This window comes from Pseudorasbora parva, chromosome 2, assembly GCF_024679245.1.
Source record: "Pseudorasbora parva isolate DD20220531a chromosome 2, ASM2467924v1, whole genome shotgun sequence".
Classification (NCBI taxonomy): Eukaryota; Metazoa; Chordata; class Actinopteri; order Cypriniformes; family Gobionidae; genus Pseudorasbora; species Pseudorasbora parva.
Window position 1 is genome coordinate 12,453,400 of NC_090173.1, and position 22,071 is coordinate 12,475,470.

The 22,071-nt window shown below is 35.6% G+C and overlaps 2 protein-coding genes and 1 long non-coding RNA gene across 3 annotated transcripts in view; all 3 read right to left on the reverse strand.

The window, feature by feature from the left end:
* The window catches only part of elac2 (elaC ribonuclease Z 2), a 30,087-nt gene extending 14,577 nt beyond the window's left edge, over window positions 1-15,510 (reverse strand). The window contains exons 1-20 of the mRNA XM_067456330.1: window positions 15,124-15,510; window positions 13,001-13,051; window positions 12,833-12,903; window positions 11,705-11,769; window positions 11,550-11,607; window positions 10,666-10,734; window positions 10,370-10,513; window positions 9,584-9,639; window positions 9,413-9,471; window positions 7,259-7,331; window positions 7,012-7,124; window positions 5,736-5,834; window positions 5,519-5,657; window positions 4,371-4,456; window positions 3,857-3,978; window positions 3,469-3,559; window positions 2,617-2,755; window positions 2,273-2,311; window positions 520-629; window positions 240-339 (exon numbers count right to left, since the gene is read on the reverse strand). Coding sequence (XP_067312431.1) covers window positions 240-339; window positions 520-629; window positions 2,273-2,311; window positions 2,617-2,755; window positions 3,469-3,559; window positions 3,857-3,978; window positions 4,371-4,456; window positions 5,519-5,657; window positions 5,736-5,834; window positions 7,012-7,124; window positions 7,259-7,331; window positions 9,413-9,471; window positions 9,584-9,639; window positions 10,370-10,513; window positions 10,666-10,734; window positions 11,550-11,607; window positions 11,705-11,769; window positions 12,833-12,903; window positions 13,001-13,051; window positions 15,124-15,374 — 1,935 coding nt within the window. The 5' untranslated portion in view covers window positions 15,375-15,510. The remainder of the gene's footprint in view (window positions 1-239; window positions 340-519; window positions 630-2,272; window positions 2,312-2,616; window positions 2,756-3,468; window positions 3,560-3,856; window positions 3,979-4,370; window positions 4,457-5,518; window positions 5,658-5,735; window positions 5,835-7,011; window positions 7,125-7,258; window positions 7,332-9,412; window positions 9,472-9,583; window positions 9,640-10,369; window positions 10,514-10,665; window positions 10,735-11,549; window positions 11,608-11,704; window positions 11,770-12,832; window positions 12,904-13,000; window positions 13,052-15,123) is intronic.
* Window positions 15,511-17,288: 1,778 nt separating this feature from the next.
* Window positions 17,289-18,678, reverse strand: LOC137092159 (uncharacterized). The gene is made up of 2 exons (XR_010908165.1): window positions 18,518-18,678; window positions 17,289-18,388 (listed from the first exon to the last, which is right to left on the reverse strand). It is a non-coding gene; the product is annotated as an uncharacterized lncRNA (long non-coding RNA).
* Window positions 18,679-20,400: 1,722 nt separating this feature from the next.
* Window positions 20,401-22,071, reverse strand: part of LOC137092056 (junctional adhesion molecule-like) — a 42,178-nt gene continuing 40,507 nt past the window's right edge. The window contains exon 10 of the mRNA XM_067456342.1: window positions 20,401-20,793. Within this exon, the coding sequence (XP_067312443.1) occupies window positions 20,630-20,793 (164 nt within the window). The 3' untranslated portion in view covers window positions 20,401-20,629. The remainder of the gene's footprint in view (window positions 20,794-22,071) is intronic.

The following is a 22,071-nucleotide window of genomic DNA, read 5'->3' on the forward strand; positions in this document are numbered from 1 at the left end:
ATGAATATTTTTATTCTGGCATCCTGTGCACTGTCCTGTGCGCAATATTGCCCCCAATGTAATAGTAATTTAGCATTTAGCTTTTTATTCAACAGTTTTTAAATATACATGTTGAAATATGGAAATAATATCATATTGTGAGTTCAGTATTGTGATATTTATTGAAACGAGACATGAATGTATCGTTACACCCCTATTTTTTAGCTATATCACAAAAAGGCTATACAGTCCATACAGACCTTGACCAGGTCATTCTTCTTCAGGACGGTCTGAATGAAGGATTTGGTCTTGGCTTTGGGGATCTCGGCACCATCACACAAAAACTTTGATGGGATAATACTGGAACAATCAAAAACAGAAGCGATGAGTAAGCAAGAAACGTACTTTTTACGTTGATATAATTTTTTTTTTTTTTTTTTACAAATGATAATGAATTTACAGTCAATAGTGAGAATCACAGATGCTCTTACAGAAAGACAGACAGAGATAAAATAAGAGAGTGGTAGTTTTCTCTCGTACTTGATCTGGCTGAGTATCTGCTGGCAGTGGTCGTGGTACTGGTTCAACCACGTCATGATCTGTACGGGTGCGATCAGGTACACCGGACTGAACGCTTTACCAAGACTCGCCTGCAACACAGAAGACGACATTAACGGGGAAATACTACATACACACAAGCACAAAATAACACTGATTAGTGCTGGGTGGTAGCCTGACATGGTCATACTCAGTTCTAGTCAGATTATATGAGTCTGATGCTCCATTGGGCTGTGATTATGGGGCGTTTCAAACGAACCAGGAAGAAACTCAATCGGATAGACAAACAACCAATCAGAGCAGCTGAGCGACGCATAACATTAGTTGTCAAATGTCAACAGAGCTCAACTGCACTGTGTTGCCAAGTCTGCGGTTTTCCCGAGGGGTTGTTTTCCATGTCCGCGGGTTTAAGCGACCTCAATTATGTGATATATAGACCCATGAGCGCAAATTTTAGTGCCAAAATAACACAAATTGTATCCCCCAAACGCCATTTTTCCCAGAGAGAAGTCCAGATCGAACTGCCCGAGCTCAAATCTTGTGGATGGGGCTGAGTTCGGCTGGCATCCAGGCTAGCTGGGCGGTATACCGGTTCACACCGAAAACCAGTATTTATTTTTGTTATGATATGAATTTTTAATATAATGTAATACCGGTTTATGCCGTTTAAACAACATTCGTAAGGCGCAACACTGTTTGAGAGGGGTCACGTTTCCCTGTTGCACTGTAGTGAGGACACAGCTGAGCATTACAGCGGAGAACTCAAACAAAACGCATGAGAGCAGTTTACATTTGCATTTTACATTTATGCATTTGGCAGGTGCTTTTATCCAAAGCGACTAACATTGCATTCAAGGTACACATTTTACATTTTTGTCAGTTCTTGCTTTCCCTGGGAATTGAACGCCACGCTTTTATTGAATCAATGAGATTAACAACGCTCACCACATGGATCATATAGATCAGACACAGAGCGTAGTGAGCACGTTTAAGTTTTTTATGGACATATTTCATATAGCCTACTCCAGTGCTCTAAACATGAACCACATATTTCATCACATCTTCTTCAAATGGAATATGTGTGCGAACAAGGACACCATATGTCTGATCACGAATGTGATGACACGATGGATTACACTGATACACAGAAGACAATAATGTAGACTGACAATTCAAAGAAACTGGGCAATAAAAGTAACTGCTTTATTCTTTCTGTGTTAAACTGACGTGTCGTTTGTTCAGAGACTGTAGTGCTCTTAAATGTATTTCAAATATCCTTAGCTTAGACCTTTTAAATGTTTTTTTTCCACGTTTCTCCCTCGTTTCGGCAGTTTGTTGTTATATTGGGTTAGATTTTTTAAAGTGCCCTCAACTTTTGGTTTCTCTCTGTGGTCATATTTTAATATTCATGTGTCTGTTGAGTTATAATATTCGAGGTCTGTGTTTTATTGGTTGTCTTCCCGCAGCATCATTTTGTGGGGATTTGCAAACCTGTATTAACTCTAGTGAGGAGTGTTTCTACAATATTCACTCATGACAGTAAAATAGTGCGTTATAGTCAATCTACTGCAGTATTTCCTCTCTATATCAGTAGAAAATATGGTTAACAACGGGGGAAAAAATACCGTCATATACCGCAAAACCGATATAATTTAGAAAAAAAAACGTTATATAATTTTTTTGTCATTGTGCCGAGCACTAATACCGACCCCCAAAAACAAACAAAAATACATACCAGAGCTTTCTCTCGCTCCAATAATAAATGGATCAAGCCCTGTGTGGACGACAAAACATACAGCAATGTCAGCAGAGTGATAAATGCCTTTCTAGAAACACTGATTATCATTATATATAATATTCATAATTTTTATACATTTATCTCTCAGCTCTCTATGATTCTGACGGCTCTGGTATTCGACAGTTGTATAACTGATCATTATTTAATCATTTGGCAAGCATCCACATAATTAGCTGTATAAATGTACAGTCTTTTATGGCAAAATAAACTGGTTTATTTATTATCCAGCTGACTGAAACTTAACATTTTAACATTATATAGTGTGTGTGTGACAGTCTCACCGTGTGATGATCTGCGTGCAGGTGCGACACAAAGATGGTGGAGAGTTTGGAGAGGACATTGTCCACGTCATTGCCATAATGACGACACAACTGACCAAACGTTCCCTCCCCACAATCCAACAGCAGCGACTGAGACGGGCTGAGGAACAGAGATGATCAGATACACCACTGCATACAATCAAGTCCATTATAGCAATAAAACGGGGATAGTTCACCTAAAAGCTAAAATGTGATGTTTATTTTTACCAGCACGGTTATAGATATATATTCTGTAGATGCATAATTCATTCAGCCGAACCGCGCAGGCACTAATGAGGAATCTATGTATATCTATGATCGTGCCAGTTTGACCTTATGACAGATGGGACATTTTGGCGGAAGTAATGACAGATGGGAACACTAGATAAGATTCATTTGGATCTGAGGTAAAAAAAACAAAAAACAAATACTTTTGTGTACATAAATACTTAGTTTTCAACTAATGTGTCGTCACGAGCAGCAGGGTTTTTGTGCTTGTTGTCTAAGCATGTTGTTTTTTTTACTCTCATAGAGTTGTTACCCATTCACATGCATTATGAGTGGCAGACTGCAATGGTTGGAGTTAAAAATCTTCACTTGTGTCCTACTGAAGAAACAAACACACCTACATGTTGGATGCCCTGGGGGGTCAGCAGATAAACATCACATTTCCATTTTTGGGTGAACTATCCCTTTAAGAAGTATTGATCGATGTGTCACTTCAGAGTAATCGTCCACATAGTAATACATATTATAATTAGCTAGCTAGTGGCATGTTGTAATGTTTAATATTTGAAAAATCCCAATAAATGAATTGAACATCTTCGGTATTACCTGATGTTCACTAAAGTTCCACTGACGTTTCTGATCTTCATCGGCAGGGACGAGCCGGTGCCCAAAAACACGATCTCAGGAAACTTCTCACCTTCACCAGACAGACAAACACCATCAACACATTAAAATCAGCCCACACACCAACAATAAGAGCTTGAAAAAGTGTTATAGTTCATATAGAAGAGGTCCACTTTAGAAGAACAACTCCATTTACTCTCGCACGATCTGAGGCGTGCGATACAGGAGAGAGAAGTGGAAGTGAGAAGTGGGGAAAGTTTTACTCTGAGGAAATTAAATGTCAAGCTGTGGAAGTGTTCTTGTCTTTCTGCTCTTCTAATTCAATACTTTCATCCCTCCTTCTCTCACACAGATTCGGTAGAAAGCTCACCAGATGTGGAGACAGACGCAGCCGCCTGGAACTTTCTGCATTCCTCAACTTCCTCCAGAAAGTTTGGCACTTCAGCTGCCTCCTTCACAAACTCCTCAGAGTCGCAGGACAGGATGGCATCTCTACACACACACACACACGTTGGTCTATGTGGTTTACAGGGACTCTCCATAGACATAATTAATTTTATACCATACAAACTGTACATTCTGTCCCCTTACACTGCCCCTGCCCCTAAACCTACCCATCACAGGAAAAATTCTGCATTTTTTCTCTCTCAATTTTTTTTTAGTATTTTTTAAAGCTATTTCAAATATGAGGACATTTGAAATCTCCTCATAAACCACGTTTATAGTGTAATACCAGTGTGATACCTATGTAATTATACAAATTTGTCCTCATAAAACACATAAACAGGCTCACACACACACAAAGTATTCGAGGTATATGAGGACCACAAAAACTAGCTCAGCTGTATCAGCTGACACACTGTCAATCAATGACCCGAACTGACCTTTGCCACTCCAGTTTGGGCCGAAGCTGAAACTTGAGCAGACACTCAGCTCTGACGTTTGGGACGTTTAGAGACGCCTGCGGCTCCTAACAGAGACAAATAATTCACTGAAGTTACATTGGATAGAAATAGAAAAAGTATTAAATTGTAAATTAAATTAAAAAATGTATTTAATCAGAAAAAAAACAATAATAATAATTATATATATATATAAAAAAACACATTGCATACATAAATGTATATACCGGTAATGTAAAATAAATCACAAAAAACACTTGACAAATAAAATAGTTGAAAAGTTTCTACTGGCAAACTAATTCAAACCAAACGGACCAACAGAGACAAAAAAAATATTTAATATTAAATTAAATTAACAAAATGCATTAAACAAGAAATTAACTCAGAAAAAAAAGATAAAATTAATAAATTAAAAAATATTAAATTACATAAAAAATACATAAAAATAGATAGACTGGAATATTAAAATACATTATGTAAATAAATAAAAAATACACCCGAATTAATAATTGACCACTTATAAATAAAATGTCCCACTGGTAATGATTGAAATCTAATAAAATAAAATAAAAGGTCTGTAAGAGACTATTAAATATTTAATGAAATGCTTTAAATATGGAATGATCCAATGAATACTTTGGAAAAATATTTTAATTATTTATATAAAGAGACTATTTAATCGGAAATGCAAAAAAATATGTATATTATATAAATGAATATACATTAAGAAAAATCTTAATTAAACAAAAACAGTTCTAAATTAAAATCTAAATTAATCTGACCAGAGACTATTTAATTGTGTTTTATGATTTGTTAAAATAAATTAATAAAATAAGACAAAATAAAACCTTGGTAATTGATCTATTTGACCAAACTGATCTGTAACAGACTATGCAATATTAAATCAGAAATTAGCATCAAATATGACATTACATGAGAAAAAAGTATATATATATATATATAAATAAAAAAAAAAACATTCAAGTAATGATTCAGAATTCTTTAGTTTCAGAAATCAGAATAAATAAATACAAAAAATACACCTAAAACCAAGACAGATTAATGTCTGATGTCTGAATTAATGTTAACCAAGATGAAGTTAAATGTGGCACGAGTGAGTGTTGCTGTACTTTGCTCTTGTAGAGTTTGAGCTGAGGAAAGATCTCGGGATGGATGAGGTTGAGCTGCGTCTGGAGTTTGAGACTGCGGGCGTTGTGAGGCGTAAACGTCTGCTCGTTCATCATCAGATGCTCCGTGCTGCTGGGAAACCTGAGACACACAGACGCGTCACACACACACACACACACACACGATCAGATCCCTGTGATCACTGCAGTCCAGCGTTACCTCTCCATCCAGCTCTTGTACTGATCCGTGTTCAGCACTGACTCGGGCGTCATGTGAACCACGAGAGCTGCCGAGTCCTCAGATCCGCCGCTCTGATACCTGCACACACGCCACATTATTAGAGAATTAAATACATAATGGGGTCCTTCAACTAATTAAAGGGTTAGTTCACCCAAAAATGAAATGTATGTCATTAACTCCTTACCCTAATGTCGTTCCACACCCGTAAGACCTCCGTTCATCTTCACACACAGTTTAAGATATTTTATATTTAGTCTGAGAGCGTATGCAAGTGTATGCACACTATACTGTCCATGTCCAGAAAGGGAATAAAAACATCATCAAAGTCGTCCATATGAGACATCAGTGGGTTAATTAGAGTCTCTTGAAGCATCGAAAATACATTTAGGTCCAAAATTAACAAAAACTACGACTTTATTCCGCATTGTCTTCTCTTCCAGGTTTGATTTCAATCCACATTCGCGACTGCGTCAGCAGCGTCACTGCGCAGTCTCCCTCAGACTATAAACGAAGCTCGGGCGCAGCAGATAACACATCAGCAGCATCACTGCGCAGTCGCAAACGCAGATTGAACAAGCCCAGAAGAGAAGACAATGCTGAATTTAGTCATAGTTTTCGTTATTTTTGGACCTAAATGTATTTCTGATGCTTCAAGAGACTCTAATTAACCCACTGATGTCTCATATGGACGACTTTGATGATGTTTGGATTCCCTTTCTGGTCATTCTGGAAAGGGACAGTAAACTGTGCATACATTTACAATGGAAAGACAGAATGCTCTCGGACTAAATCTAAAATATCTTAAACTGTGTGTGAAGATGAACGGAGGTCTTACGGGTGTGGAACGACATTAGGGTGAGTCGTTAATGACATTCATTTCATTTTTGGGTGAACTGACTCTTTAAACTTGACAGATGTAACATATCCACTGGGCGGAAAGTTTGAAGGTGAACCCATGTGGTGATGGCAATTTCAAAACACTGCTTCACAGAGCTTCGAAGCTTTACGAATCTTCTGATTCGAATCAATTGGTTCGGATCTTGTATCAAGCTGCCAGAGTCACATGAGTTCAGTAAACGGGGCTCCGTTATGTCATCACTGTTTAGAAATATTTATATAGTCCTAATAATAGATAATATTCCTATAGTAGTATAATAGTCGTCAGATCCGCCGCTCTGATACCTGCACACACACGTCACATTAGATGTCTGCGGAGAAAGTGGGCCTTGTGTCTCTATAGGAGACATTTCTTCACCTTTGTAAGATGTGATTGGTGCAGAGCGGCTGGATGAAGTCCTCTGACGGACAGTCGACCACTATAAAGACTGGTCCAGGATCAGCCGGTGTGCAGAGATCCTCAGGCCGGATCTGAAACACATGATGCATACTCAGATGAAAAACATTGAGATCGTACAGACCGACACTGAAGTCTCTAGACGGTTTGAAACATCTGTGCAGAACAGAATGAAAGCGTCAGTCATTGTGAAGAACTGAACAATCACCTCTTTCCCATCGTGTGTGACAGCTTTTCCAGCTTTCAGAGCATCGATTATGGGCCCGATGGCTGCTGTTCCTCTACAGGTAAAGAAATCGGTTATATGTTTATATGCGTGTTGTCCTGAACACACAACTGAACAGATATATAGGCCTGTCACGATAACAAATTTTGTTGGATGATAAATTGGCCAAGAAATGATTGCGATAAACGATAATATTGTCGTTCTTAGACCATTTTCATCTAAAATAAGGATAATGGCATAATAATGCAGGTACACCTTTCAAAGATCATATTAACTATTAACATCCACAATAATACCATATCCAATAAATAAAATGGATGAAAACTGCAATGGTTCACAAAACCCACGGTTCGGTTCGTATCACAGTTTTAGGGTCATGGTTTTCAGTTCTGTACGGTTCTTGTTGTAGTTTTTTTCTTTTAATCATTAATACTCTAATAATATTTTTTACTTCAGCATATGATATATAGCTTAATTATCCACACTTTAGGATACAGTATTAAAAAAATCATGTAACCATGCACAAACTGAACTTGACCATCTCTGAGGAAAGCTAGATGAGATTTTGATACAGCAAGAGAAAAGACATTGATGGCAAACAAAGGATATTGTGTATTGCTATCTCTATAGAAATGATGTGCATTTTTAGCACATAAAGGTGTAACTGAAGAATTTATCAAACTGCCAACTTTAGTGCAGCTGTCCGCACGAGCGCGCACGGCAAAAATGACGTCAATGACGCCAAATGACATTAGGGATGCACCGGTTGACCTGCCCAAAATCGGAACCGGACGGTTTTTGCTTCTGGCGCGCGACCGGCAACCGGACGTTTTTTTTTTTCTTTCCGCCGATTTTTACGGAAGGGCGCCCGCTTGCGCAATCCACATACGCTTATATTACAATCATTCGCGATCGCGAACGTCACTTGTGTGGAAGTATTTTGCAATATGCGAGCAGGACTGGAAATGCAGAGCTACTGTCTGAAGTACAGATACCACGAAGCAAACAGCCGTTGGTGTACGGGCACACAAATACGGTAAGAGCCGCTTTCCTGCACTCGCTGAAGTTGCGCGAGCTCCTCTCTGCGCCGTGCACAAGCGTAGATAGTGAGCACTTGTTCAGCTCAGCTTCTCACGTGTTGGAAGAGAAACGAAACAGACTAACTTGTGAGAGCCGAAATGCTTCTGCTTGTAAAAAAGAACATCCATGCGCTTGAAGTGAAATAGGCCTACTATCAGTTAAGGATGATCATTTTTATTTTATTTTTTATTTTACCTTACCTTAATTACATTGAATTAATTTGCTGTAGCATCTTTGTTTTTTCGTTGCACTAAACATTATTTGATTTAACATTTTTGGAACAATGTATTTATAAACTTTTTTTAATTATTTAATTTCATTATTTATTTTAATTTAACTGGTAAAGACTTTTTTTTCTTTCTTTAAACTGAATTTAAAAACAAATGCTGATTTAAGTTAATTCTTTGTTTGGATTGTTCAATGTGTGTTGATTGTGTTGTTTGGATTGCAGAATATGTTAAAGTTAATAGGTAATGTTAATTTTTAAATAGGTTCAACCTAATTTAATTTCCTATTAATTTCAGATTGCAAACTTGTTTTCATTGGCCAAAAGCCAAATTGGCCTATTAAATACCAAATAAACATCTTGTTCATGTATACTTTCTTTCTTTATTGTTTGTTGCTTAAAATAAAATAAAATCGGAAATCGGTATCGGAATCGGCCACTTTGCTTGAAAAAAATCGGTATCGGAATCGGCCATGTAAAATCATGATCAGTGCATCCCTAAATGACATCAAATGGCGAGACCCCATTTGGCATGGTGGTTTGCACGTCAAATTTTGTAACACTTTGCGCGTGGCTCTGCAACTAAAGAAGCGAGAGTTCATGCGAAGCTGGCCGAGCATCACGTCTCTCATCACCCAGCGGAGCGTCGAGTATAAACTATTGGTAAAACCTCCCCAAACGGACGAGGCGCGCACAAAAACAAGCATGCAAATGGAAATTATCGTGGCCGGAAAAATAATTGAGCTCATTTTTTTATTGTGCGATTAATTGATTTATTGACTATCGCGACAGGCCTATATATATATATCATATATATATCAGACACTCACACTGGCAGGCCCATCTCCTTAGCTTTCAGTACCAGGAAGTTTCCTTTCTTGGGGTGTAACTGAGGAAACATTACACTGAAATTAAACTACTGTGAGCACAGCATGATCTTAAAAGTTCACATTATCATTATTATTATTAAATGTATTCCATCTCAGATTATTTCTGCTGACCTTACACACGTAAGCCACCACGAGAGATGAATCTCTAGTCATCTTTCCTTTGCCTTCTGTGAAAAACATAACATTCATATTTCTGATGAAACACATTAGCGCTACTCTCTTTAAGTGCACTGCAAAACAGCCACAAAATATGAATATGAGGCAAAAATGATTCTTGTAAATGAGATTTGTTTGTTTAAAGGTTTGCGCGATGAAACGTAGATTTGATCCACATAAATATGTAGTTTAAATGGAAATTATTTTACTAACTTGAATTATTATTATTATTATAACAATGTAATGGGCAAACTCAAATTTAGATTTAAATTATTTTTCTTGATCAAAACAAATAATGTAATAAAAATGCAATACATCATTATTACAATTATTATTATTATATTAGACATTAACACTATAAATGGACAAATTATTTTTAAATTATTAACAAACAATGATGTTCAAATGTAATAAAAACACATTTTACAAGCTGTTTTAGTACAGCTAAAAAGATGTGTGTGTGTGTGTGTACACGTTTTTCTATCCCTATAGGGACTTCAACCTGAATGCACACAGACTAATGGGGACTCTTGTCACTGTGGGGACCTAAAAGCTTATAAATCATACAGGATGAGTTCTTTTGAAAATGTGAAATGCAGAATGCTTCCTGTGATGGGTCGATTTAGGGGTAGGGGCAGTATAGGGTGATAGAATATGTAGTTTGTACAGTATAAACACTATTACGCCTACTGAGAGTCCCCAGAAAGATAGCGTGTGTGTGTGTGTGTGTGTGTGTCTTGCCTGGACTTGCTGATCTTCTGCCAGTGTTCAGACTTGGACACTCCTCCAGGTCCTCCAGTCTCTTTAGCGCCCCCTTCTGGCCACTGTTAGGACTGCTGCGCCCGGAGCCTGGGGAACGTCCACCGGCCTCGGCCTTACGCTCAGCTTACACACACACACAGACACACAGACACACAGACACACAGACACACACACACACAGACACACACACACACATAGTAAAGACGGATCCTTTACATGTGAAGGGTATTCAACATTCATGCTTGAGAACAGAGTAAAGACGGGGGGTCACTCACAGAAGAGAGGAACCTGACTGACGGTCATGGTGTTGTCTTTATATTGAGCTTCAGTATACGGTCTGACCGCTGCAAACCAAAGAAGAGCAGACACACACATCAGTTCAGCTGAATGAATGCACAGTGAGCAGAGCACTGATGTTTTTTAGTATCATTTATATACTATTATTTATTATATTTGCACTGCCGTTAAATGTAAAATAACTCTTTTTGGTAACAATTTATTTGACAATGTCCTTGTTACATGTACTTACTTATAATTATGCCAAATGTACTGTTATTACTATAAGCAACTAACCCTCAGTCGAACCCTAAACCTATAGTAAGTACACGTAGTTACTAAATATTACACAGTACTTAAATATATAATTACACTGTAACCTTAAAATAAAATGTAAATGTTTTCTATTGTAATATATTTTAAATGCAATTTATTTGTGTGATATAAATGACGTTTTAGCATACATTCACATAGAAAAGTTATTTTACATTTCAATAATATTTCACAATATTACTTTTTTTGTATTTTTAATAAAATAAACGCAGCCTTGTTGAGCATGAGAGACTTCTTCTAAAAACATTAAAAATCTTACAGATCAAAAACTTCTGCACAGCAGTGTGTGTTATTAATAGTTTCAATTAGCTTTCATTTCTCTAGATTCAGTTTTCATTTTAGTAATTCTGTTATGCGCTTTTGACATTCTTATTACTTTATTTTCATCTCATTTTAGTACTTTTAGTACATCAACTTAGTTTTATGTTGAGCTTTTTCATCTGACATTTATATTTATTTCAGCTTTATTTAAAGTGAATGCTCTTTTATTAAACTATAACAACACTGCATATATAATGAATATGAGCAGAATGATAACGGTGGACTTCACCAAGTTTAATGTCTTCCAGCGGTCCTGAAAACACTCGTATGGCCTGCAAATATTTCTCCTAAAACGACAGAACAATACAATTCAGTAAAACCGATTCATATCCAAACAGATGCATGAGTGCCGATAGTTTGGCTTGTCAGATGTGTGTGACGTACCAGCTGTGGCGGTCCTGACAGGACACACTGAGGGACTCCCGTGTCTTTGAGGGTCAGGATCATCCCTGCACACACAACACACAGAGTTAAGACAGAGAGCAGAGATTTATGAGAGTCTTCACACAGAAATGGAAAGCCCTGCTTCATGAACAGAATTTCGCTCGCATTTGCGATTATAAATAGATGTGTGCGAACTGTACAATGTTTTTGGGAGCATATGTGAGTTTTATTAAATGTAAGATCATAAGATCTTTTACATCACAGTTGTAAGAACACATTTTATCTCTCTCATCTGAATTTGAATGAGCAGCTGCCTTAATAAAGCCGATATATTTCAAAATAAGAGTCCCTGTGTATTTCAGGCTCATTTATTAAATAAAAGTCACGCAGTGTGTCCAATTTCCACGCGCTTATTATTTGGAAACACAAATTGAGTTGGAATTTAAACTTTTTTAGCTTCTCTTTGGGATGCCCTGAAAGCAAAGAAAGACTAATAACATTATTTGACGCTCATTATTAAATATATGGACTTTACTAGTAACAGTGTTTTTATTGTTAACAAAAAATAAAACCTTAAAAAAAAAACTCTTTACTTTTTTACTCTTAATGTTTTAAATAAACGTTAACTAACATATAACAAAATTTAAAAACTTAACTTAAACGTTCTTATTATAATTTAGTTAAAATTTACATGTCAACTAAAACTGAAATAAAAATTAATACAAACTATACAGATTTTTTTTTAAATAAAGACAAAAAAATATAATTACTAAAATGTTCTACTAAAATTAAAATGAACGCAGGCATAAATTAAATTAAAAGTATCAACAAAAATGATATAGTATCTCAGTGATTCTAAAATAAAACTATTGCAAAATCAGTTACAGTGTGTATATAGAATACAGAAATAGTTACGCGCGCTAAAGTTTCTTAATGTGCTCCTAAATTTCTCAACTTAGAAGCACAGGTGCTACTTGGGAAAAAAAAGTAACCGTCAAGTCCTGACCAGGCGTTCTGAAAGTGGCATTTCTAGAATCTAATTTAGGAAACTTACACAAACTGTGTGGACCTTAAGAAAATAAAAACTGGAAAAAGCTTCAAATGTGACAGAACGAAATCCTAAAGCACCTGATAAACCGCCGACCGTCTCCCAGCTCATCCTGGTGAGGAAGATGTTGTCCAAGCGTGCAATTTTCATTCTGGATACACAATCAAAACACACAGACATGCCATATGAACACAGAAGAGTCGTTACGTCACGTCAGAGTAAATCTGCAGTGAGAGCTGATCTCTTACTTGTGTTCCTGCATCAGTCTCTGTGTTCCTTCACCACAGTTAAACAGATACCTGCACATCAACACATATAATCAACATCATGAATAACTCAACACATATAATCAATATCTTTAATAACTCAACACATATAATCAATATCTTTAATAACTCAACACATTTTAAATGCGTAGCTGGGCAGAGGTTCATGTACAATCCTAAATGGATATTTATGAAAATATAGAGATGGACTTATACTGTAAATGCATTAACACGGGCAAATAAACATAAATCAAAGTTTAAATTTTTATTTGTGATCATTCATTACTGATCTCTTAAAATAAATTAACAAAATGAAGTCAAGCAACACCGGTAATAAAATTACGTTTTAGTTCATGTGTGTTTAGTTTACACACATACATGCATACATAAATATAAATATGTACACATCATATATATTAGGTAGCACTGTGATTTTGCGAAAACATTTATATTAATTGATATTAATAATTCATCAACAAATGAAATCAGATATCATACATTACATACAGTTTAACAGTAACATTTTAAAATATCATGATATATTTTAAAACATTCCTTAGGGATGCACCGAATGTTCGGCAACCGAAATTATATAAGTAAATAATAAGTAAAAAGGCCGAATAATTTTGGCCGAACAATGACGTTTTTAATGACGCGATCAAATAGTAACCCGCGTAGAGTGAGAGGCGCGCGCTTTATGCAGCAAACATGTCAGCAGTGTGGAAGCACTGTTTAGTGCTGCATCTCATGTCATCGATGAGAAGAGGGACCGACTTTCATGTGAGAAAGCAGAGAAGCTACTTTTCATAAAGAAGAACCGGCCACTTTTCCTGAAGAAGTAGGCTAAGTAGGCTTATGTCTAGGACAGTTATTTATTTGTTATGGATTCATCCACATTTTTTGCACTATTCAATGCACATTTGTTGTTGTAGACATACAGAGTTACATTCTTTCAGCAGTCAGTTATAGGCCTAACATAGGCTATTCAAGAAGATGGCCAAATAAAAATATATTTTTTATTTTACTAATTATTTATTTTAAGTAATGTTGTGCTTAGTTTGTATAATATCTGCTGGAACGTAAAAAATTTTTCAGTGTTAAATAAATATTTTTGTTATTTGATTTATTTCTCTGAAAACAACACAAAATAGTAAAAAGCTATTTTTTACTATTTAATTATTGTAATGTTAAAAAAATTGCCAAATAAATGGAAAAAATGCAAAACACCGCGTTCGGTATTCGGCCTTCGGCCAAGCATTTCATTATTATTCGGTTTCGGCCAAGAATTTCTTTTCGATGCATCCCTAACATTCACAAAGTCAATAAGTTTTTTATTAATTCAGATATGTATAAAAGTATAATGCATGTTGTGAAACTACAGATTTGTTAAGCATTACATAATGTGAGAATGTTTGTAAAAGTTTTTAAGAAACTTTTTTTTATTTATTAAATATAATATTATTATTAATAAATTAAAGATTATACTGCTTAGATGGTCAGTGGTTTTTTATATATTCATATACATATTATATACATAAATGTATACACTATATCTAATAATATATTAAATCAAATATATTTAATAAAAAATATTTTTTCTAAAGGCAAATAAATATATGAATCAATATTTCATGACATGTTATGCAACAATCAATTTTTTGTATATGATTTTGCAAATATAATAGTTTTTCTCTCTCCAGGTAGCACTGAGATTATCCTGAAACGTTTAAATCTTTCCTCATTCAATTCAATGTACGAGTCATAAGTTTATGTAATGCACACTTATGTTTATAAACTACTGTTTTTAGCATTCAAAGTGTGCAAATGTCTGTTAATGTCATTTGTGAAACTTAACTTGTGCAGTGTTACTTTCACTTCATTTGTTAGTACATTTATAACGTTAGGTACTATAATTATTTAAAATAAGCTGACATGTCATTGAAATGCGCTTCACACATATTTTAGTTTTATTTAACATCATCTACAGATGCATTAACGAAATCATCATGATTATAGATGAGTGCTGTTATGAGTTATGAAGTTATGGTTCACCCTTGTTATGACAGATAGTTCGTCACGTGACACTGGCATGTTGTTGCGCGTACCTGTTATACTCGGAGAAAACATACAGCGACGCGCCGTTATCGCGACTCCCGGCGCCCGCTACCTGCACATAGACGGTGGAGGGCCCGTGCAGCTCGCCTTGCCGCCGGTTGTCCCTCGTCTTCACATGTCTCCGCGCGTCTTTCGCCGGCTTGCTCTTCCCGGAGGTGTGTGTATCCATCAGTGTCCGAGTCTGTTCGCCGACTCTCAGCGATCTGTGTGTGAGGAAAGAGCAGCGCAGGCGCGCGAGCATAATAAACACTGAGCGCCTACGAGGAGCGACTCATAACATCAGATCAACGAAAACAAAACACACATGAGGAGACAGCTCTGTTAGTGTCGGTAGAGCTCAGCGGTTTGAAGGACTCACACACATGTGTGTTGATGCTGGACGCGCTTCCGGCGCGTGATTGTGACGTCTAGACGCTAGGTGGATGATTTTTTTTTTTTTTTTACCGTCTATGGGAATGACGCGTAACTAACATATTTTATATATTCATATATTACTTTTTTACTGTAATATAATACAATTCAAGTTTACATTTTTACACTGCTAATAGATAATTCAGTTTAAATTTGATATTGTGTGTAACTTTTGTCAGACTATTGTAAAAAAAATTGTCGCTATAATTGTACAAAATATTTGTGGTTGGTAATTTTTACTCTGTTTTCATTATATTGGGAAAATTGCATCGATAATACGTGAAAAAACAACAACCTGAAATGTGTTTTTTAATGAGGTAGTTAACCCAAAATGAAACCTCTGTCATCAATTACTCACCCTTAGGTTTGAGTTTCTTTCTTTTGCTGATCACAGAAGGAGATATTTTAAACAAAAGCTCTTCCTCAGATTCATGATTTAGATTATAATGAGCGTCTAGCACATCATTTATACTCAGCTGATTAAAAATAATCAAATATACTTAAAAAATATTAAATATATAAATATATATTGTTTGTTTGATTGTGAATCTAAATGCCCCGTGAGCACAAACGTGTCGTAAACTTCACTATAATGCTTCATCCTGCAGTCATCATATCCAGAAAACTGTAGTTATAAAGTTCAGTATGCAGAGAGATATTAATAAACTCATTTTATAAATGTATAAGAATTCAGATGTTCCACAAGATCAGTGTCTCGTTTTCTCAGATCATCTGGAGAGTCTGTAATTTACTCATGTCAGTGTTTTTCTCGTTGCACTCAAAAAAACAACAACAACAACAACAAAAAAAAAAAAAAATTCAGGCCCTTCATAGATGACATATTTAAATTATGGTCACTTTACTTAAACATATCAAATGTGTCACAATTTAATTTAATTGTGTTCAATCAACCTGTGTTTAAAACTGAAGTTTACTTAATTAATTTTTGTTAAAACTACATGAAATATTTGGCAGTGGATCTGTAGTTCCCAGGATGCTTGGCAAGGGACTTCATTAGGAGAGTAAATTTAATGATTAAAATGTTATTTTGTGTGTTTTTCTGTAAAGGAAAGTTGTTAGTTAATGTTAGTGTTTAATGTTCAGTTATGTTGGACATTCAGAGGAGTTTTAATGCTTTTGCTTAGGCTGTGCACTCAGTGATACATAATGTCAGAGTTGCACGCCTTTTCTTTTTTTATAAACATTGTGTATGATAATGAATGAAACTTATAATGGATTTTCCAATTAACAAATTTGACAGGTTAAAAAAGTAACGTTAATTTAAAATGTATTTGATCAAATTGAGTTGGACGAACTCAATTACATTTCCTTGCATGAATTAGTTTTTTATGAGTCGGGGCTACACATATTTATTGGATAGAGTTTGTTCAATGAGTTATTTTTTTGAGTGTGGCGACTTACGTGCAGGTAAATGTTACTGTCAGGTTTATTTGCACATACAGTGAATGTACAGAAGAGGTGATTATTGTTAATTAACCGCTGATCTATCGTCAGATAAATGATCCAGATGCTGATTTGTGGATGAGGCTTCACTTTCACATTAAATAAAAAAACATTTCTGCTGCTCTAAAACATGTTTGTGGTCTGATGTCGTCTCATGTTTGTTTCTGTAGGGTTGTTCCAGATGGATTGAGCTTTTTGATTTGCTGTCAACAACAAACAGGAGAGAAAGTGAAGAAGTGTTTCATGAATCCAGCGGACGGAAGTAGAAATACGCCAGAAATCAGTTATTTACATTTGTTTTATTCATTTATTTTTACAACACTAGAAAACACTAGAAAATAAAGCACAATATTATTCTGTAATAATACAAGAGACTAAAAATACAAACAAACGTAAGTGTGAAAAGACGATATTCAGTAATTAAAGACTTGAGTTTCAGTCTGTTCACACTAAACTGCTTTATTCACATAAAGAAATTATGTGCCATGTATAAATGTATTAATTATCATCTGTCCAGAGTCATCATTATGGAGGAGAACGGCTGATCGGCATGTTCTTGTAGCCTCTACGTTTGGGCTCATTCTGGGCTGGAAACTTTATAAAGTGGGAATTACAGACATTTTCCAGAAAGAGGAAGAAAGGTTACAACAGTTCAGAGTTTTGAACCTAGATTCAGTCACATTAGAGGAATAAAACAGATTTATTTCCCCGGCGTGATGATTGCTCTCAGGGAATGATCTGGACTCTGGCTGACGGTTCTCTGGATGCTGATGTGAAGACACTCAGGAGTAAACTCTGGATTTAATGATTTTAATATCCAGAAGCTGTGGACTCTGGATGTTTCTCAGCTGTATTATTATATTATTATGAGCATTAATATCTGTGTTTCATGTCCTGTAGAGATGCTGTGGTCTCTGTCTGGATGTTTCTCAGCTGTATTATTATATTATTATGAGCATTAATATCTGTGTTTCATGTCCTGTAGAGATGCTGTGGTCTCTGTCTGGATGTTTCTCAGCTGTATTATTATATTATTATGAGCATTAATATCTGTGATGATCTGCACTCACTGTGTTTCTCTTCATCTCATGGATCTTCATGAACACAGAGCTGAGGAAACACTGGCCTGAACGCTGAACAACTGCGCTCTGATCAGATAAAAACACTGAAGAAAACACACCTGAGCAAATACTCATAATGTCAGATAAACAAGTCTTTTTCTCTGATTGTTGATTATGTTTGTGATTCCAGTGAATCCGGCTGATTTTCCTCCATCTGGTCACTCTTTCCAGCCTCCTGATCTTGATTCAGTAGACGATTCATTTCTGTGTTCTGGTTCTGGTCTGATCCACAGGCTGAAGCTTCAGACGCTGCGGCATCCTGGTTTCAGGACAAGACACGTGTTTTAATTAATTTATTTAGGACGGTTGTTTAACATGAAGCAAAGAGCCTTTTATATTAGCTCAATTATTAAATCTGTACTCAATAAACCATCTAAAAGACATTGACCTGAGAATCCTGGTTCTGGTTCAATCCTGTGACTGGAATGTCATCAGTTTCTGCCACTTTCTGTTTAAGAAGTGTGTTAGTGTGTGTTTGATGCACGTTTAATATACAAAATCAATGCCAGGTTGATTGTGAATCTCTTATCAATAATACTAACCTGACAACACTGCCAACACTTCATGTCTGAAATCCCTGTGTGTTAAAAGCAGTGGGAGAAAAGATATTTTAATAAAAATCATCAATGAAAAAAAATCTCTGATTCCTGAATTTAATAAACAAACAAAGGGCTGAATGAATAAAGTTTAAATTCTTTATTATGAACGCCATAAACACACCAAAACACACAATGACCAGCCTAAATGAATAAAAGATGATTAAACACATTATACTGATTTATAATAAAATATAATAATTCCGGTTGTACTTACAGCGTTCAAACAGGAGCAAGATCAGCAGAGAAAAGGCAAAGATGCTTTCAGAGGAGAAGACGACGACTCTTAGATCTCCAACTGCACGCACACCATTAACTGAAAATGATATTCAAATATTAGACTATAGCCGGTCATGTTTAAATTCATCTTCATGATATATTTTTAATACTAACAGCATGAAACATTAGCAAAGTAAAGTGTTGTTGACTCGCCTGTTTTCAGAATCAGTTCAGTCATCAGTGCAACAGAGTTCAGTAAAACAACACCAACGGATCCAAACACATACAACATCTGCTTAACGGCGAAGGGGAGAGCTGTAAAACAGATTCATTTCTTTAATCTAATATTAAAACAGAAAATCAAGTGTAATGAATACATCAGTGATTTATGGATTAACCATCAGAATAATAATCCATCTTAATCCATTTTAATGAATCTGTTCTTATTTCCAGTGTTATTGTCATTCCTCTTTTCAGATATTGCCGTGTGACTGGAGGTATGAAATATTTCATTCATACTTTTTGAGTGTTTTGACTCCAGTGACAGAAATGAGCCTGAAAAGGTAAATCTTGAATCCTGCCCTTACAGAACGAATGTAACCAGTTTTATAGTTACATTCTCACATAAAACTAAGTGTGCACACTCACAGTGATTTTGTGAAAATTATAAAATGTTATTTCTTTCTGTAAGTGCGCATCATAAACTCAGCTGTGCAACTCAATAATTCAATAATTAACAATAAATGTTACCACGGTACGTTGATAAGTCAAGAAAGTGACAAGTCAGTCATAAATCAGTTTGTCATAACCAATCTGGTCAATGTATATATATATATATATATATATATATATATATATATATATATATATATATATATATATATATATATATATATATATATATATATATATATATATAAATGTAAATATTGAAATTAATATATTATAATATATACTAAAATTTGATGGCTTTAAATAAACATAAAAAACTAGCATCAGAACAAAATTAAAATAGCATGGATGAACAAAATACTGCTCTATTGGTATTTTGGGCAATATCAAAACAATTTATGGACACCAAAGATCTGTCAAACCGGAATAACTTTGGATAATTTTCAAACTCTTAGCGCACTGTACTTCACGTCTGAGCTGCACTATTTAAACCTGGAGATCAGGAGGAAGATTCAGTTCACAAAGATGTAGATGATCAATACCGTACCCAGATCTTTATCCTTAATGTAGATTGCCATCATCCACAGCACTTGCCCAAATACAGCCGTCCAGGTCCATCCTGCAGCATCTGCACACAGAAGGATGCTGTTATTATATAGAATTGGATTTGATTATATGAAGTATTCAGTGAAAGGTTTTATTTATAAGTGAATAATGAACCTTCTGCCCAGAGAAGTAATTATAAAAATGCTTGACAATATTAGAAATATAATAATACCTTTCTCATTTTTCAGTGCTCTGATGTAGAAATAGATCATTACTGCAGTCATGATAAACATGAGGATCATCCATGAGGTTACATTGAGCAAATTTTTACCTGAAAAATATTTGAATATTTTAATTCAATAATCTGTTCAAAATAGAGTTTACATGAATATTTAAAACTGTGAAAATCAAGTGGAAGGTCCAGATTCAGTAAAACCCATACATTCAGATTTAACTGTAATGGCCTTTCAAACATTCAGATTTAGACAGAAACTGATTTTAAAATGGAAAGCGTTAAGGATCCACTCAGATGAGTTCATCACATACTCACAGCTTCTCTCTCTGTTTATGTCGGCCACACAGGACAATGACAGAAAAAAGAACAATGGGAAAATGATGCTGACAAAAAACCCTGAAAACAGAAGAATAATAACGTTTGTCTGATTTACTGAAATCATTTTACAGCAGAGATATTTTAATAAGGCGTTTAAACAGGAAAATGCAATGATTTACTGATTCCTCATTTATGAACAAACATCAGACTTTGTAAATTAATTCCCAGTGTTACTGTATATATATATATATATATATATATATATATATATATATATATATATATATATATATATATATATATATATTTTACTGCTTACACACATTTTCAAAACTTTTTTTTTCAAAGCTTAACACACAAATCCAAGAGTTGCACACACACAATCTCTTGCAAAATGAAGCACTGCATTCAAAATATCACAAACACTTCTCAGAAGCAAACAACATTTGCCATAATATTGTATTTTTGGATATATCATATAAACACACTTAGTCAAAACCCACATGTGTGTGTGTGTGTGTGTGTGTGTGTGTGTGTGTGTGTGTGTGTGTGTGTGTGTGTGTGTGTGTGTGTGTGTGTGTATGTGTGTGTGTGTGTGTATGATGGGTAGGTTTAGGGGCAGTGTGTGTGTGTGTGTGTGTGTGTGTGTGGGCATGTTTTTGTGACATATGAGGACACAAATGTGTATAATGCCATAGGTCTGACACAGGTAATACAGGAGAGGGTGAAATATGAGGACATTACCCATGGCCCCACTTTACAAAAGGCTTATAAATCACACAGGAGGAGTTTTTTTTTTTTTTTTTTTTTTTTTTTGAGAAAGTAAAAATACAGAATGTTTCCTGTGATGGGTAGGTTTAGGGGTAGGGCCAGTGTGTGTGTGTGTGGGTGTGGGTGTGTATGTTGAGTAGGTTTAGGGGCAGGGGCAGTGTGTGTGTGTGTGTGTGTGTGTGTGTGTGTGTGTGTGTGTGTGTGTGTGTGTGTGTGTGTGTGTGTGTGTGTGTGTGTGTTTGTGTGCGTGTGCGTGTGTGTGTGTGTGTGTGTGGTGTATGTGTGTGTGTGTGTGTGTGTGTGTGATGGGTAGGTTTAGGGGCAGGGGCAGTGTAAGGGGATAGAAAATACGGTTTGTAAAAACCATTACACCTATGGAATGTCTCCACAAAGATAGTGAACCAGACACGTGTATGTGTGTGTATGTGGGTGTGTGTGTGTGTGTGTGTGTGTGTGTGTGTGTGTGTGTATGTCTGTGTATGTCTGTGTAGTATGTCTGTGTGTGTGTGTGTTTTGGTTGGTCTCGCTCCGACTCCCCTTACTCTTTCTGAATTGCGTTCATCCATTGTTCAGTAACTATAACTT